This window comes from Ursus maritimus, unplaced genomic scaffold (genome assembly GCF_017311325.1).
Source record: "Ursus maritimus isolate PB19 unplaced genomic scaffold, ASM1731132v1 scaffold_27, whole genome shotgun sequence".
NCBI classification, from domain to species: domain Eukaryota; kingdom Metazoa; phylum Chordata; class Mammalia; order Carnivora; family Ursidae; genus Ursus; species Ursus maritimus.
In genome coordinates this window covers 5,181,094-5,194,420 of record NW_024425230.1, presented here as the reverse complement: position 1 = coordinate 5,194,420, position 13,327 = coordinate 5,181,094, and the positions used below count along the sequence as shown (strand labels likewise).

General features: G+C 43.0%; 1 protein-coding gene across 2 annotated transcripts in view; it reads left to right on the top strand.

Moving 5' to 3' along the window:
* The first annotated feature begins 5,214 nt into the window (after positions 1-5,214).
* The window catches only part of CHRNA7 (cholinergic receptor nicotinic alpha 7 subunit), a 104,893-nt gene continuing 96,780 nt past the window's right edge, over positions 5,215-13,327 (top strand). The window contains exons 1-2 of one of the 2 annotated variants that reach the window (XM_040642664.1): positions 5,215-5,260; positions 5,528-5,667. In XM_040642664.1, the coding sequence (XP_040498598.1) occupies positions 5,215-5,260; positions 5,528-5,667 (186 nt within the window). Of the gene's footprint in view, positions 5,351-5,527; positions 5,668-13,327 lie in introns of both variants that reach the window. The other variant, XM_040642662.1, reaches the window with a different exon arrangement.

The window sequence follows — 13,327 nt, the reverse complement described above, 5'->3', positions numbered from 1 at the left end:
GGAGAAGCAGACTCCCAATGCGGGGCTTGATCCCAGGACCCTGAAATCATGACCCAAGCAGAAGGCAGACACTTAGCCAACTGAGTCACCCAAGCACCCCTATAATATTTGCTTTATTGGGATATTCACTTTATTGCGGTGGTCTGGAACGAAATCCCAAAATATCTTCTAGGTATGCTCATGTCTTGCATTCCTGGGATAAATCCTTATGATGAACTTTATTGTATCCTCCCAGATTCATATGTTGAAGTCATAACTCCCAATTATCACTGTATTTGGAGATAGGGCCTTTAAGAAGATAATTAAGGTTAAATGAGGTCATAAAGGTGTGGCTCTAAACTGGTAAGACTGGTGTCCTTATAAGAAGAGGGGGAAACAGACGTATTCCACTCTCTCTTCCTGTGTGTACACAGAGGAAAGGCCATGTGAGAACACAGTGAAAAGGTGGCCATCTGCAAACCAGGCCTAACCAGAAACCTAGCCTAACAACTCCTTGACCTTGGACTTCCAGCCTGTAGAAAGATGAGAAAATACATTTCTGTTGTTTAAGCCACCAAGACTGGACTATTTTGTTATGGTAGCTGACTAATATGATCTTATTTCATAATTATGAATTGTTATGCTTTTTTTGGATTTGGTATGCTAGTTGTAATGTGTTTCCTGCATCTAATTCTATAAGTTGTACTGCCCTATATTTCTTTCTTCTCATAGTATTTAACTAGCTTTTCTTCTCATAGTATTTAACTAGCCCTATATTTCTTTCTTCTCATAGTATTTAACTAGTTTGGTCAGTTTTTTTTATTAGACAAGAAAAAAAACATTAATGATGTAATCATTTAACTGAGAAGTTGAAATAGAAATAAACTATAAGCATATAGGCAGGAAGGAATTAAAAAAGATAAGATATGAAATTAATGAAAAAATAATCAAACACATAACAGGGTTGACCAACAAAATTAAAATGTGGTTATTTGTAAAAACTAGAAGACTAATAAAGTAGAGTAATTAAGAAAAAATAAAAGAATACACAAAAATAATATTAAGAATGAAGAGGAGGAACCTTATGGAAATATTTCATTTGTTTAAGAAGAATGTTTTCTCACTAACTGTTGGGTGCGTATCCTTTTTTTAGATGTCCACCAGATCAAATCTCTTAAAGCACACTTTTAAATCTCTAAGATACTTTGTAATTTTGGCCAGGTGGGTTTATTTTTGCAGCAGATTTTGCCAGTTACCTGAATTTGCCATCTTGCAAGGACCAGAAATGTCCTCTTCAATTATACCTTTTCCTTTCCAAATTATTCTTATTATTTAACAGTCAGTGATTATTTAGATTTGCATGTAGGTTGCTACTCTTTGTCTCCCTTAAAAATCTGTGTTGTATTTTTGCTTTTAGTAGTTTCACTAGCTTTACTACCTAGTGATGAATCTTTTATTTCACATGATCCTTGCTTCTTGTACTTCCTCAATTTGAGATTTACATTTTTTTTTCAGTGCTGAAAATTCTTAGCCATTTTTCTCTTTAAATAATTTCTCACCTATTCTTTTTATCAATGTTTTCTAGGACTCCTATTAGATGAGTTCTTATTCTATCTTTCTCATCCGTTAACCTTTCTTATCTGGGTGATTTTCTGGGTGCCTTTTTCAGCTCTTGCTCCCAGAGTACCAATGTTCTCTTCATCATTAGCCAATCTCTTCTTTAACAGAGATTTTCAATTTTAATTGCCAAGGGTTTTTTATTTTCTGTTTGTTTCTATTCCTTTGTGCTTTGTTCTCTCCCTATGCTATTAATTCCTACTTTATTCCTTGTATACCATATTACTAACCCTGCTTACCTTTGTTTTCTCTTCTCAGGTCCAGATAAGAAAACCATTTCCTAGCTTCCTTTGCTTGAGGTTGTGGTCAAGTGACTCTGGCCAAAGGAATGTGGACATAAATACCACAAGCAACTTCCAGGCCTGGCCCTGCTACACTCCTACTTGTTCGCAAGCTGTGTAAATGTTGAGGCTCCAGCAGAGACCTCAATTAGCACACTCCTCTGGTCCTCAGAACATAGTCAATCCAGTTGTTGAAAGGATCTTATATCTCTGAAAGATTTGAGGGGCTTAGCCACCTAGGAAAGTCACTGGAACTTTTTGATTATGATATGTGGGAGCAATAAGCTTTATGGTGTTATGTCAACAGGATTTGTGGTTTATTACTGCAGCTCATATTACTCAACAAGATCAATAACTTCGGCATTTTAAACATACGTATTTTATAGGATTCCCCCCCCCAGATCATCCTATTATTTCAAATTGTGGGGTGCTAATTTTCCTGTTTATTCTGCCTGTGTACTTTCCCTTATTATTGACTATTGCCTCATAGGGCATGTAGTTTATTTCTGTGTGGGTTTTACATATATTTTTTAGTTTGAGTTCATTTTCATGAAAGTCATAATTTTTTTGAGTCCCATGTACGTGAAATTATAGAAGTCTTACTTCAGAGGAATTCTTGAATTCTTCAACCATGTGGGTAGTATACATTTGGACACACACCTAACCACTATGTATTTTCGAGTTTTAGTTACCTTTTCCATCCTATCCAGAGTCAAAGCAGAGAACACGCTCCCTCCTATTACCCTTGGTCATGATTGGGTTTTACTGGTCTCTTTTATATGGAAGGGGAGGTTTTTCCAGACTCAAGGTTTATGTGGATATCTTCATTCCAATTCCCTGCCTCTCATAGACTGAAGACCAGGTTGCTTCATTGGGGTATGTTAAAATTTCAGACTCTTATCCTTGGAACCCATGAACAGATGTGCCCCTCCCCTGGACTATTGTAACAGCACTGGCTTGTGAGTAAGTATTCCGGATTTATTTCCAGTCCCTGCTTTTCTACACTCAAGTATATATTCATCTGCTCTTAAGTTTTATTTCCCATTCATGTTGGGAATAGGAGTGAGATGGAGACCTGCAGCTCTGTCGGCTCAACTCCCAGAGTGTCCTACTACTTTCTTTATTTTACAAATGCAAAAACCTAGTCCCATACATGGGGGGAACATAGCCAAACTCACAGACCTACTTACTGGCACAGCACAGCCTGGAATTTATTTTTTCATACTCAGGTCAGCTCTAAACTGCAAACTGAGTGAGTGGATTGTGCTCAGAGTTCCTCCAGGCACCTAACAGAGCACAGGGCATAAATAAAAAACTTATTGACCGGTTGTCTCACTGGAAAATAGGTTTCTGATATTATGGGTACAAGGGATGTAAGGAAGTAGTTATGCTTTTAGAAAAGTGATCCCAATGACCAAACTCAAAGTATATGAATTCCCTTGGCCCCTCTAGAATGGAAGGCAGCTCTTTTAGACACTTTCAGGAAATGTGTTTGAGAGCCAGTGCTGCATTCACACGACCAGTGGAGATGGCATGCCAGTGAGAATCTTCCCTTTGATGCTTCTTATGCCTCTTCTGTTCTGCTGTTTTATTTTCCTTCTCTTACTCCCTTTTTGCCAGCAGCTGCAATCCTTTAGTTCATTTCTTCAGTGGTGCCAGCTCTGTGTGTATCCAGAGGGCCACAGGTCGAGTAATTCAGGAGCCCTGATTGAAGCTAAGACCACACCTGTCTGCTCCCCAGGAAACCCTGCCCGGTGTTCCCATCTTCTGGCTGAATACCTCCTTTGTGGCAAGCCCAGGTCTGCTGTCATTTCTATGAACGCTTCTCTGGAAAGAATGGATCTTTCCTTCCGCGAGGACCTTATCGCAATTATCAAAGCCTACACTGATTGCTTATACATACATCAGTTAACAGGTGCGAATTTGGTATCAGACACTTCCTTGCAAGACTGTCACATTTCTTTGTTTTTCCAAATCAAATAACTGGCTCAGTCGCCCATTCCTGCTGCTGGGTATATTCAAGGTTAGCTATGTTTTGGTGAGCCTTTCTCTAGTTTTTAATGTCATCCAAGAATCCCGTGTCTTACTCAGTTCAGTAATGTGGGCATTGCCTAGGCTGGTCCACAGTGCCTGAGCTCTTAACGTAGTTGAAACGCTCCAGGGCTTGAACCAAGGCAAGCGGCAGCGCCCCCTACGTAGGGGACCTGCCGAGCTCAGCTTCCTGCAACCTGCTTGCTGAGAACAAATGGGACAGGGCTTTCTGCCTCTCTAGAAGCCCCTCCTCGGTACCTTCACTCTCTTGCCCATCCAAAACCATGCCCCCCTCTTTAACATCTAGGACTCGGCTTAGCCTTTGACCCTTTGACTGTTTTTTGTTTGTTTTGTTTTTTGTTTTTTTGTTTTTCCCCCTGAGCCTCCCCTTGTCAATTAACTCCCTGGTTTAAAAAAAAAAAAAAAAAAAGCCTAGACCACACCACCAAATTTTGGCTGGTCTTCCAGAAAGGGGTTGGGGGAGTAACTTTTCAATCTTTTAAATCTCCTTTAAAAGAGAATGAGACATAAAGAGGATGTCTACTGGGAATCCCATCACACATGTTTGCAGCTTTTCTCCTCCCCTATAGAATGTCTCCAGGCAGAGATTTCCTCTCTCTTCTCAACACTTCCAGAACCTAAATGAGAATCGGGCTGGTGATGCCCAGCAAATGGTTGCTGACAGAACACCGGGGCTGGGGGTAGGAGGGGGGCTTCCTCTCAGGTCTGTTGTTTCTGGTTGGAGAGACTTCCCAACCTGTGGGAGCCTGGTTCCCAGTCGCTGTCACCTAGCCACTGGAGTAAGGGAGGGAGGACCCTGGAGGACTGCACGCCAGAATTGTCCCGCTCTCTCCCAACGACCCCACATAGCTTCTGTCTGAGAGCAGGAGGGAGCGGTGTGGGGACCAAGAACAGAAGGGAGAGACAGAGCCTGGCCCTGGACAGCCCCCGGCTTGGTGCGAGGCGCGATGCAGAGGGACAGCGCGTTGGAAACGGAGGCGGAGCGGGGTGCCCACACAGTAACCAGAGCCGGGGTGCACTTCCCACTTACACCTGCTGGCTGCAGTTCCCCGGGCAGCCGCCGAGCCGCCCAGGCCCCCGCGGGCCGGCTGAGGTGGGGGCGGGGGCGGGGTTCGTCACGTGGAGAAGCGCGCGGAGGCGGGCGGGGCGGGGCGGGGGCGCGCGCTCGGCTCTTTAAAGGCGCGCGAGCCGAGCCGGGAGAGGCGGCTCCGCGGCCGCAGGCGCAGGCCCGGGCCGACAAGCGAGACGCGGGGCGCGCCGGCCCGTGGCAGCTCCGAGTCCCAACATGCGCGGGTCGGTCTGGCTGGCGCTGGCCGCGTCGCTCTTGCACGGTAAAGCCGCCGGTCTCCCAGTCCTCTACTCCTCCTCCGCGGGATGCCGGGCGCATTCTGGCGGCTCTGAGCGCCCCGCGCCGGGGCCAGGTTTGGGGGCTCGCGCGAGGAGGGACGGTGGGTGGCGCTACCCGGGGCTGCCCGGGAAGGGCGAGCCCCGTTCGTCTGGGCTGCTTGCTTTAGGCGGCAGGGGTCACGGGCAGGGGGAGTGGGGCGCACCCCCGCTGGCCTTCCCTGAGCAGCCCGCCGGGCTCTCCTCTCCTTAAGTGTCCCTACAAGGCGAGTTCCAGAGGAAGCTCTACAAGGAGCTGGTCAAGAACTACAACCCCCTGGAGAGGCCGGTGGCCAACGACTCGCTACCGCTCACCGTCTACTTCTCCCTGAGTCTCCTGCAGATCATGGACGTGGTGAGTCCGCCCCGGCCGCAAGGCTGTCCTCTCCCCGCTGAGGTTTCCGAGGGGTGGCGGAAGCATCAGGCGGCCAGGCGGTGTAGCTTGACTGGGACACGCTTGCTGGCTCAAGGCCAGGAAGGCTAGCGCTCTGCCCCTGATCTGGGCCCAACCGCTGCTGTGTGCCTCAGTTTCCCCACCCGCCCAGAAGGAACCCGGGGAAACATGTTTCACTGCCCCAGCCACTTGTGCGTGGGTACTTCAGTTCCACCTTTCCCTCAGCTTGGAAACTCAGGATGAACGGATCCCCATCCTGAGCCAGTATCAGCAAGAATAGGGTCCAAATGATCACGTTTTAGTACCCGTTATGGTGTAAGTGTTAGCATGCTGTCCGTGTCAGTTGAGCTATCTCTAGACTTTGCTGCTGCCTGTAGTATATAGCTTCTTTGGGTAGGGGCTTGGCCTTGGGCTTTGCAGCTGGTTAATCTGTCCAGGCAGATGGCCAGCTGTGAGCATTTACACGCCCCTCGCCCCAATTCCAATAATGGACTTTTTTTTTTTTTCCTTCCTGGTGAGAGTAGTGCTGGTAGTCTCGCTCTGAATGGTGAGCAAGGCTCCACACTCGAGATACACTTGTCTGTTCCTTCAGGCAGCTGCTCCCAGCCCCATGGGGTTCTTTCTTTGTGGACTTATTAGGGCTCACTTTCGTTGACAAATCTGTAATGTGTGTAAGTTTTTTTTTTCTTCTTTTGCTCTTCTAGACTGCCTTGAATGTTCAGAGTTCATTGACATATCCTTCATACGATACAAATATTTTACAAAAGTGTTTAATGCATTATAAATGGGTTTCTGTGTCTAGTCTGTACAAGACATTAGACTCTGTTCTGGGGCACAGGGACAATGGTGTTCGGGGGAGGGAAGACTGGTGGGAAAGAGGTGTGCAGATAGCCTCAGTTCCATGTAGAAAGTGCTAAGACCCACCAGAGGGGTGCATATAAGTGGTGTAAGAAGACAGGTGGTATTTCATAACCCCACAAATAAAGAATACCCACACTACCACGATGATGCATGTTACATCACTTAACCTAGTTAGAATTGCCGTGATGAATGACTTCTTCTTCCACACTATACCTGTGTTAAATGTGTACTTCCTCCTACAGACAGAACTATGCTTTAAAGTATTCAGTGTATATGTGATGACATGGATGGCTTATCAGGAGGGCTGTAGACACGTGCTGTTGTACAGGTTACAAAAGAACAAAAATTGCTGTTTACAGAGCTTGGATTACAGGAGAGGGGAAAGGATGCAGATTTGGAGTTAGGGGAAGAGAGTCTGAAAAAGGAAGCTCTAGTATTGAATGAAGCCAGGTCAGAGAAATGAAGTGTGGAGGCTTTGGGAGCGGCACAAGGCTCTGGGTGTTTGGGGAGGCAACCACTTTATTAAAGAGCAACTTCTCTGTGACTTCGAGAGGTTCAGGATTTGTACTTGAGAGCCTTGGTGGGTTCCAGCTGTGATGGTTTCTGGATGGCTGCTCTTAGGTAAGTTCTGTAAGTGTCCTGAGTTTGTACTCTCCTGTTAATGAAATAGACCGTGGTGAGCTAAAGATATGAAGGCAACTTTGAGAGACCACAAAGCTAGCACATGACTGTGGTTATTTTCCTCAAAATGCACCAAGCCAAACAACACTCCCTGCCCCACCCCTACACACAGAGAGAGGACCTGTCAGGTAAGCTAACACACTCCACAAGTGGTATGTGATAGGCTGAGAAGGTGCCCCCACCCCCACCCCATTTGCCCAGGATTGGCTCCAGCCAGCCAGATGGCCTCACCTGGGTATGCTCCACAGCTGTCTCTGGAGTGGTCCTCGTGTTGGCTGGATGGCATGTGAAGGTAGAGTGGCTGCTTAGCCAGCCAAGGAGCAGGAACAGGGAGCAAGCAGAGCCGTCCTCCTAAGGCTGCGGCAGTCTCTTTGGAGTAGAGATCCCTCATTGTGCAGCTGCAAGCTTCTTTCTGGGTGCTTTTGCCTCCTTAAGGATCCTTAAGGAATCAGGTTAAATGAGGGATTTGGGGGTCTTATGAAAAGCTTAGGTGTCAGCTAGAGTTACATAATGTGACAAAGAAATAATAAAACACAAGCTTGTGTCAAGTTAGGAAATTTTAAAAACTAACAAAAACCATGAGTACTGGGTATCATCATCATTCCAGTGTTAGAGAAACACACGTGAAGACAGCCATGAGCAGCCTGTGGTCATGGGAAGGCGAGAAGGGAAAAACTTTGGTCTCACCTTGGCCATCCAGCCATGAACCCATTGAACTTCCCCGGCAGGCAATGTTGCAAGCTCATGGTGTGGCCTTGAACAAATTACTTTACCTCTCTAAGCCCTGTTTCTTCATGTGTAAAATGAGAATAGTAATACCCACTTCACAGGGTTTCAAGAGGATTAAATAAGAAAAAGTGGTTGACATACACTGTTAATTCACTGAAGGTTTGCGCGATCTCAATTATGTAGCTACTCAACTCAGAGGTAGGGAATTTGATGCCTAGAAAGGTGTGGTCACTTGCCCAAAGTTGCTCATTGGTTGGAGGCAGGGCTGCAAGGAAAACATCTGACTTGCAAGTCCTTTGCATCTTTGGAGTTGGTAACTTCTTTTGCAGAACAGTTGGCTTAATTTATTTAAACTGGCTGAACCGTAGCTGATTGAGTGTGACGGTCCTGAGATCCTAGGTGAAAAGGAAGTCTCTATATCAGAAATAATGAAATATGCAAACATTTGTATTCTATTCGGACTTGACTCTGCTTGGTTTTGAAACAGAGCCAGGGCTCTCCAGCTGGAATCTTTGCACCCTGGACAGAGATATGGTGGCTCTCATAAGAGATTCATGTGACAGTCTTGACTGGCATGAGATTCTCTTCATAAATTTGGTTAATAGGTGTCATTTACTTACTTTGGGCTGTTCTAGAGACCATTACCCTGCCCTCCAAGTCTTCTTATTGTTCCCCTTTCTTCCAGCAGAGATTTCCTGGCTGGGATAGGGAGATGGCATATGATGCTGCATATTTTATATTCACAAAAGATCATTTCTATTTCACCAATTTATTCCACACATATTTACTGAGCTCATTTTGTGAACTTTGCTTGATTCTGGGGATTCATAAATGAATAAGGGGTGGTTTCCACTTCTAAAACTCACAGTCTGGCTGGGGAGACTGATGTGTAGATCCAAGATTACCACATGTGTAATTTAACATACATGCCTATACAAAGTGCTACAAATACACATAGGGGAAAACATTTATTTCCAGCAAGGGTGGCTGGGAATGGTTTCAAAGCGGAGGTAGTTAGATTTCTAAAATTGAGCAGTAATTTGCCAGTTGGAGAAAGTAGGAATGACTCTCCAGGTAGGTGATGGGGGCAGGGTGAGAGGATTTTGGTGGAGGACAGAACACCTTCAGCAAGGTAGGTTCTAAGAAGTGCTGGCTCTCAGTTATTCTTGGCTACAGGTTTTGCTGCAAGACTTCTTAGAATATTGAGTGTTCTTATGTTTATTGAGAATTTCTAAAAGAGGGGCATAGTATTGACCAAACTAATTTTTCTTTACAGACTTTTTTGGTAAGAATTATTTTCTAGAAACACACCTTACAAGATGAAGGATAGGATTATGTTTTTGGAGGAAGTATGCGTTGAGTTCAGAGACAGGAGAGGAACAGAGTGTGAGAGGTGTCTTGAGTGTTTCTGCAGAGTTGAGGTTTTGCCCTAGTCTGGATATCTCCGAGGGCATGGGGAGGCAGTGTGCCAGGGGATTTGTGAAGCTGCAAGATCAGCTTGCCATAGCATATTTTCCTAGAAATGGAAACAATCCAAACCATGATATTTGTATTAAATCCAACAAGTATAAATTATAGATTAGAATGAAAAAAAAATGCATACATTTTAAAGACAAAGCACGTATTTTCAAAGGGATTGTTTTACCTGCTGTGGTCTGTTCTAGCTATTTAATAGGCCCCTTGGTGAAATGTTCGGTGGAGAGTGGGAAGGTGTGGTGTATTTTTAAGCAGAGGAGGGATGTAAGTAGATCTGTGTTTATTTAGATAGAGGATACTGAGGGCAGTATGTGCGTGGGATAGATTGGAGAGGAGGAGAAGTGTAGACAAGGGATGAAGAGGTCGAAACTTCCCACATTGTGGGGAAGTGAGAAGTGGACGGAATCCAGAGACACTTTGGATATCCAACCCATGATGTATAACTGTTTATATAAACTTCATGTAGCTACATAGATAAATTTGTTATGTAAAAGTGTCTAAATTATTTCTAAATGCAAACTCTGACTCATGGCATTTATTAATTTACTTCTTGGGCTTGTAACTGGGCTGGGAATGAGATGGTACACAAGAAATCATTTTGAAGTGATGCAAATACAGGGTTCTAAACTGCCAACCGTTTCCATAATATTCCTCCTTTATTCCTGCCATGTAGTCATTCACCTGTAGGCATACATCTTAAGGCCATTCTAGGTGTTGATTTGCATAAAATAAATGTGCCCGGTTATGAAAGCATGTCCAGAAGGCAAGGCATTTAAAATGAATAATGTGAATCAACACATAAAATTATACACAATGTAAAACACATAATTATGCATGAATGATTTTGGGTATTTTATAGATTCTACTTTTAGATTCAAACTTTTAGAAGCTTTAATCACAAGACAGTAGAACTCAGTGGTCACGCATTTGGGGTTTGCTACAACTGATGGCAGGTGTGTTTGCGGAGCCCAATATCTTAAGGGCTTGTGTGTTATCTAACATCCCCATGGTGATGCTTTGCTTTTGTCAGACCTATGATTTTGCAGCTACCAGCCACTATTTAAAATGCTATAACTGTAACTTAATATTATCCAATAGGAAGTGTAAAAATTGTACATGTTGAACACCATCTATGAAGAAAGCCCAAGGTATAAGTAAGTATCCTAATAATGTTTTTATACATGGTATTTCCTGAAACTACAAATGTAATATCTATATTTTGTGCAGGAAACAAAATTTAAAAAAAAGACTGAGGGGGAAGCTCATCACCCAAATCACCATCACTCAAGACATTCTGGTGTAGTTCATGCTCTCTTTTCTCTGTGTTTATAGAGTGTGTAGGGAAGTATTTAAAAATTAAAATTGTATAACCACATTACAGCACTTTAAACAATATTAGCAGGCATTAATTTTAAAGTGATACAAATACGCCAAGTAGTAAACAAATATAAGTTTTAAACTAAAGCTGAATTCTTTTCCCACTATCATGCATTTCTCACCATCAGGGCACATTCAATCTCTGTCCCTCTCTTTATTTTAGAGATCGTTTAAAACGTGTGTATTGAAATGATTCATGATGTTACTTTTAAATTACATGAAATGATTCATGATGTTGCTTCTAAGCCTGGTTGCCTTTTTATTTTGCCTCAGTACACGTGGAAAATTGCAGAGATGATTTGAAGGTCTTGAGGATACTACCTTCCTCCAGTTTTTGTTTGTTTCTGACCAACATCCAGGTCATGGTACCAGCAAGCACAAATTGCCCCAATCCAGTTAGTCATTGAGAAGATGGGGAGCTGGCCTTCCATTCCTGTAAGGGCTGGTCTGCTCTTGATTTTTTGCTTATACATACTTGGATGTAAATATAGAGAATTTACAAGAGTCTTCCCTCTTTTCAGTGGATCTTGAACTCCTGTTTTGTCCCCCTGCTCTCACATTCATCAAGGTCTGCTTAATTATTTGGCCTCTTAGGCGTTGCTTTAAGAATCATGAAAGAGTTGCTGAAAAGTGGCTCCGCAAGCCGTGTTATCTTCTCAGGGCTTCCCTCCCTTCCTGGATCTTGGCTCTGCAATTCTTCATTGCCCTGTTAAGTTCTCTGGTGTTTTTATGCACGTGATCATTTCATTTTCCATCCTAATTGTTCTTACTGGAGGATTTGTGAGAACCATTCAGTTCATCATTGCTGGGAGCAGAACTGAAATTCTAAATTAAAACCTGTTTACAATGCACCTTTGTAATTGATCCTGATTTATTATGGTAGAAATTTTATGCCTCTTAAACCTCTTTATGGCTTTGGGACATAAACAAACATACAAAATGCTTTAGCTTTATAGACTGAGGATTATGGGCACTTTTACTAAAGGAATCTTTCTTGTAAGTGTTGCTTTTCTGGTCTACCACTGAAGGTATTCCCCAAAGGGTTCAATTTTCTCAGAGCTCCTGATTCATCCCTGACATGCTGTTAAAGGAAGAGAAATAGTCTTGTTATGGAGGGATGCCAACGAAAATCTCTGTCCTTATATTGATTTATTAGGATTAGGTAGTGTTTTACTCCTCAGAGGAGAGGAGAGTCATTTAGAACCTTCTAATAGCAGTTCCCATGGTATTTATTTCAATGATTTACTTTTTGACAGTCCATATCAGCTATAAACTATTTTAGCAATAAACAAAAAATACAACCCCCCCAACCAAACTATTGTAAAAGTGTGTCTGTGTACATATTTATGTGTATGTAAATACACATACACACACACCTGTTGTCTTATCTCTCCTTGTTGAATATTTTCTTTTGATATATCAAAATAAGATATCACATAATATGCTTAAATTTCCATGGAGAAAAGCTAGAAGTTACAGCAAAAGCTGAGGAATCAGAGCTCCCAGGATGCCAAAATAATTGGCCGAAACTAACGAGATTAAATAAGGAATTATATAAAATCCATTATTATGGATTAAAAGCCACTGAGGGAGAGTGGGCTGTGGGAAAGTCTTAGATCTGTGCCTGACTCCAGGCTCCAGGTCAGGTAGTAGGTGAAGGGGCTGACCTGTCCTAGCGGCAGGTGGAAGCTGGCAAGGAGGGATGGAATTGTGACTTATAGTTCACATAGGCCACCTGAGAGATGATTCTCAAAGTGGGGAATCTACTCTCGGATCACTGTCTGTAAAGATTCCTGTCTTGGGATAAAAGAGGTAGTGTCTGTATTCGAGGGTGAAGGCATATTGATAAAGCAATAAAAATGTGTTTATTTCCCACTGAGAAACCATTAGCATGGCTTTGAGCACCAGGGTTTAGTTTTGCCCTTCTCCAGAAATTTATACAGCTGGAATAACAGAAGCACACGGTGTGTATTCTTTTGGGTCGGGTTGCTTTGCTTAATTTTATTTTTTATGAGAGTCACTCAAGTTGTTGCCTGTGGTTGTAGTCTGTTCATCGTTATTGTATGAATATAACATTTATTATTCTATTGATGGATATTTAGATTCTAGCTTTTGTCTATGATGAAGAATTCTGTCATAAATATTCTTATTTTACATATCTTTTGATGCACATGTGAATGCATTTCTGTCTATCACATATAAATATATATATGGGAGTGGACTCTAAGTCATAAGGTGGCAATAACTTTTAAGTTTTCCAAATGAAGCCAAACAGAATTCAAAATGGTTATATACCAGTTAACATTCTTACCAGCAGTGTATGAAAAATCCCTGTTGCTCTACACACTCACCAACCCTTGGTATTTTCAGTCTTTTCAGTTCACCATTATGGTGGGTGCGGAGTGATACTTCTTTGTGATTTTAGTTAGCAGTTCCCCTGATTACCAGTGGAGTCCAGGACATTTTCATTTCTTAATTTTCAAGTTGGTTATTTTCT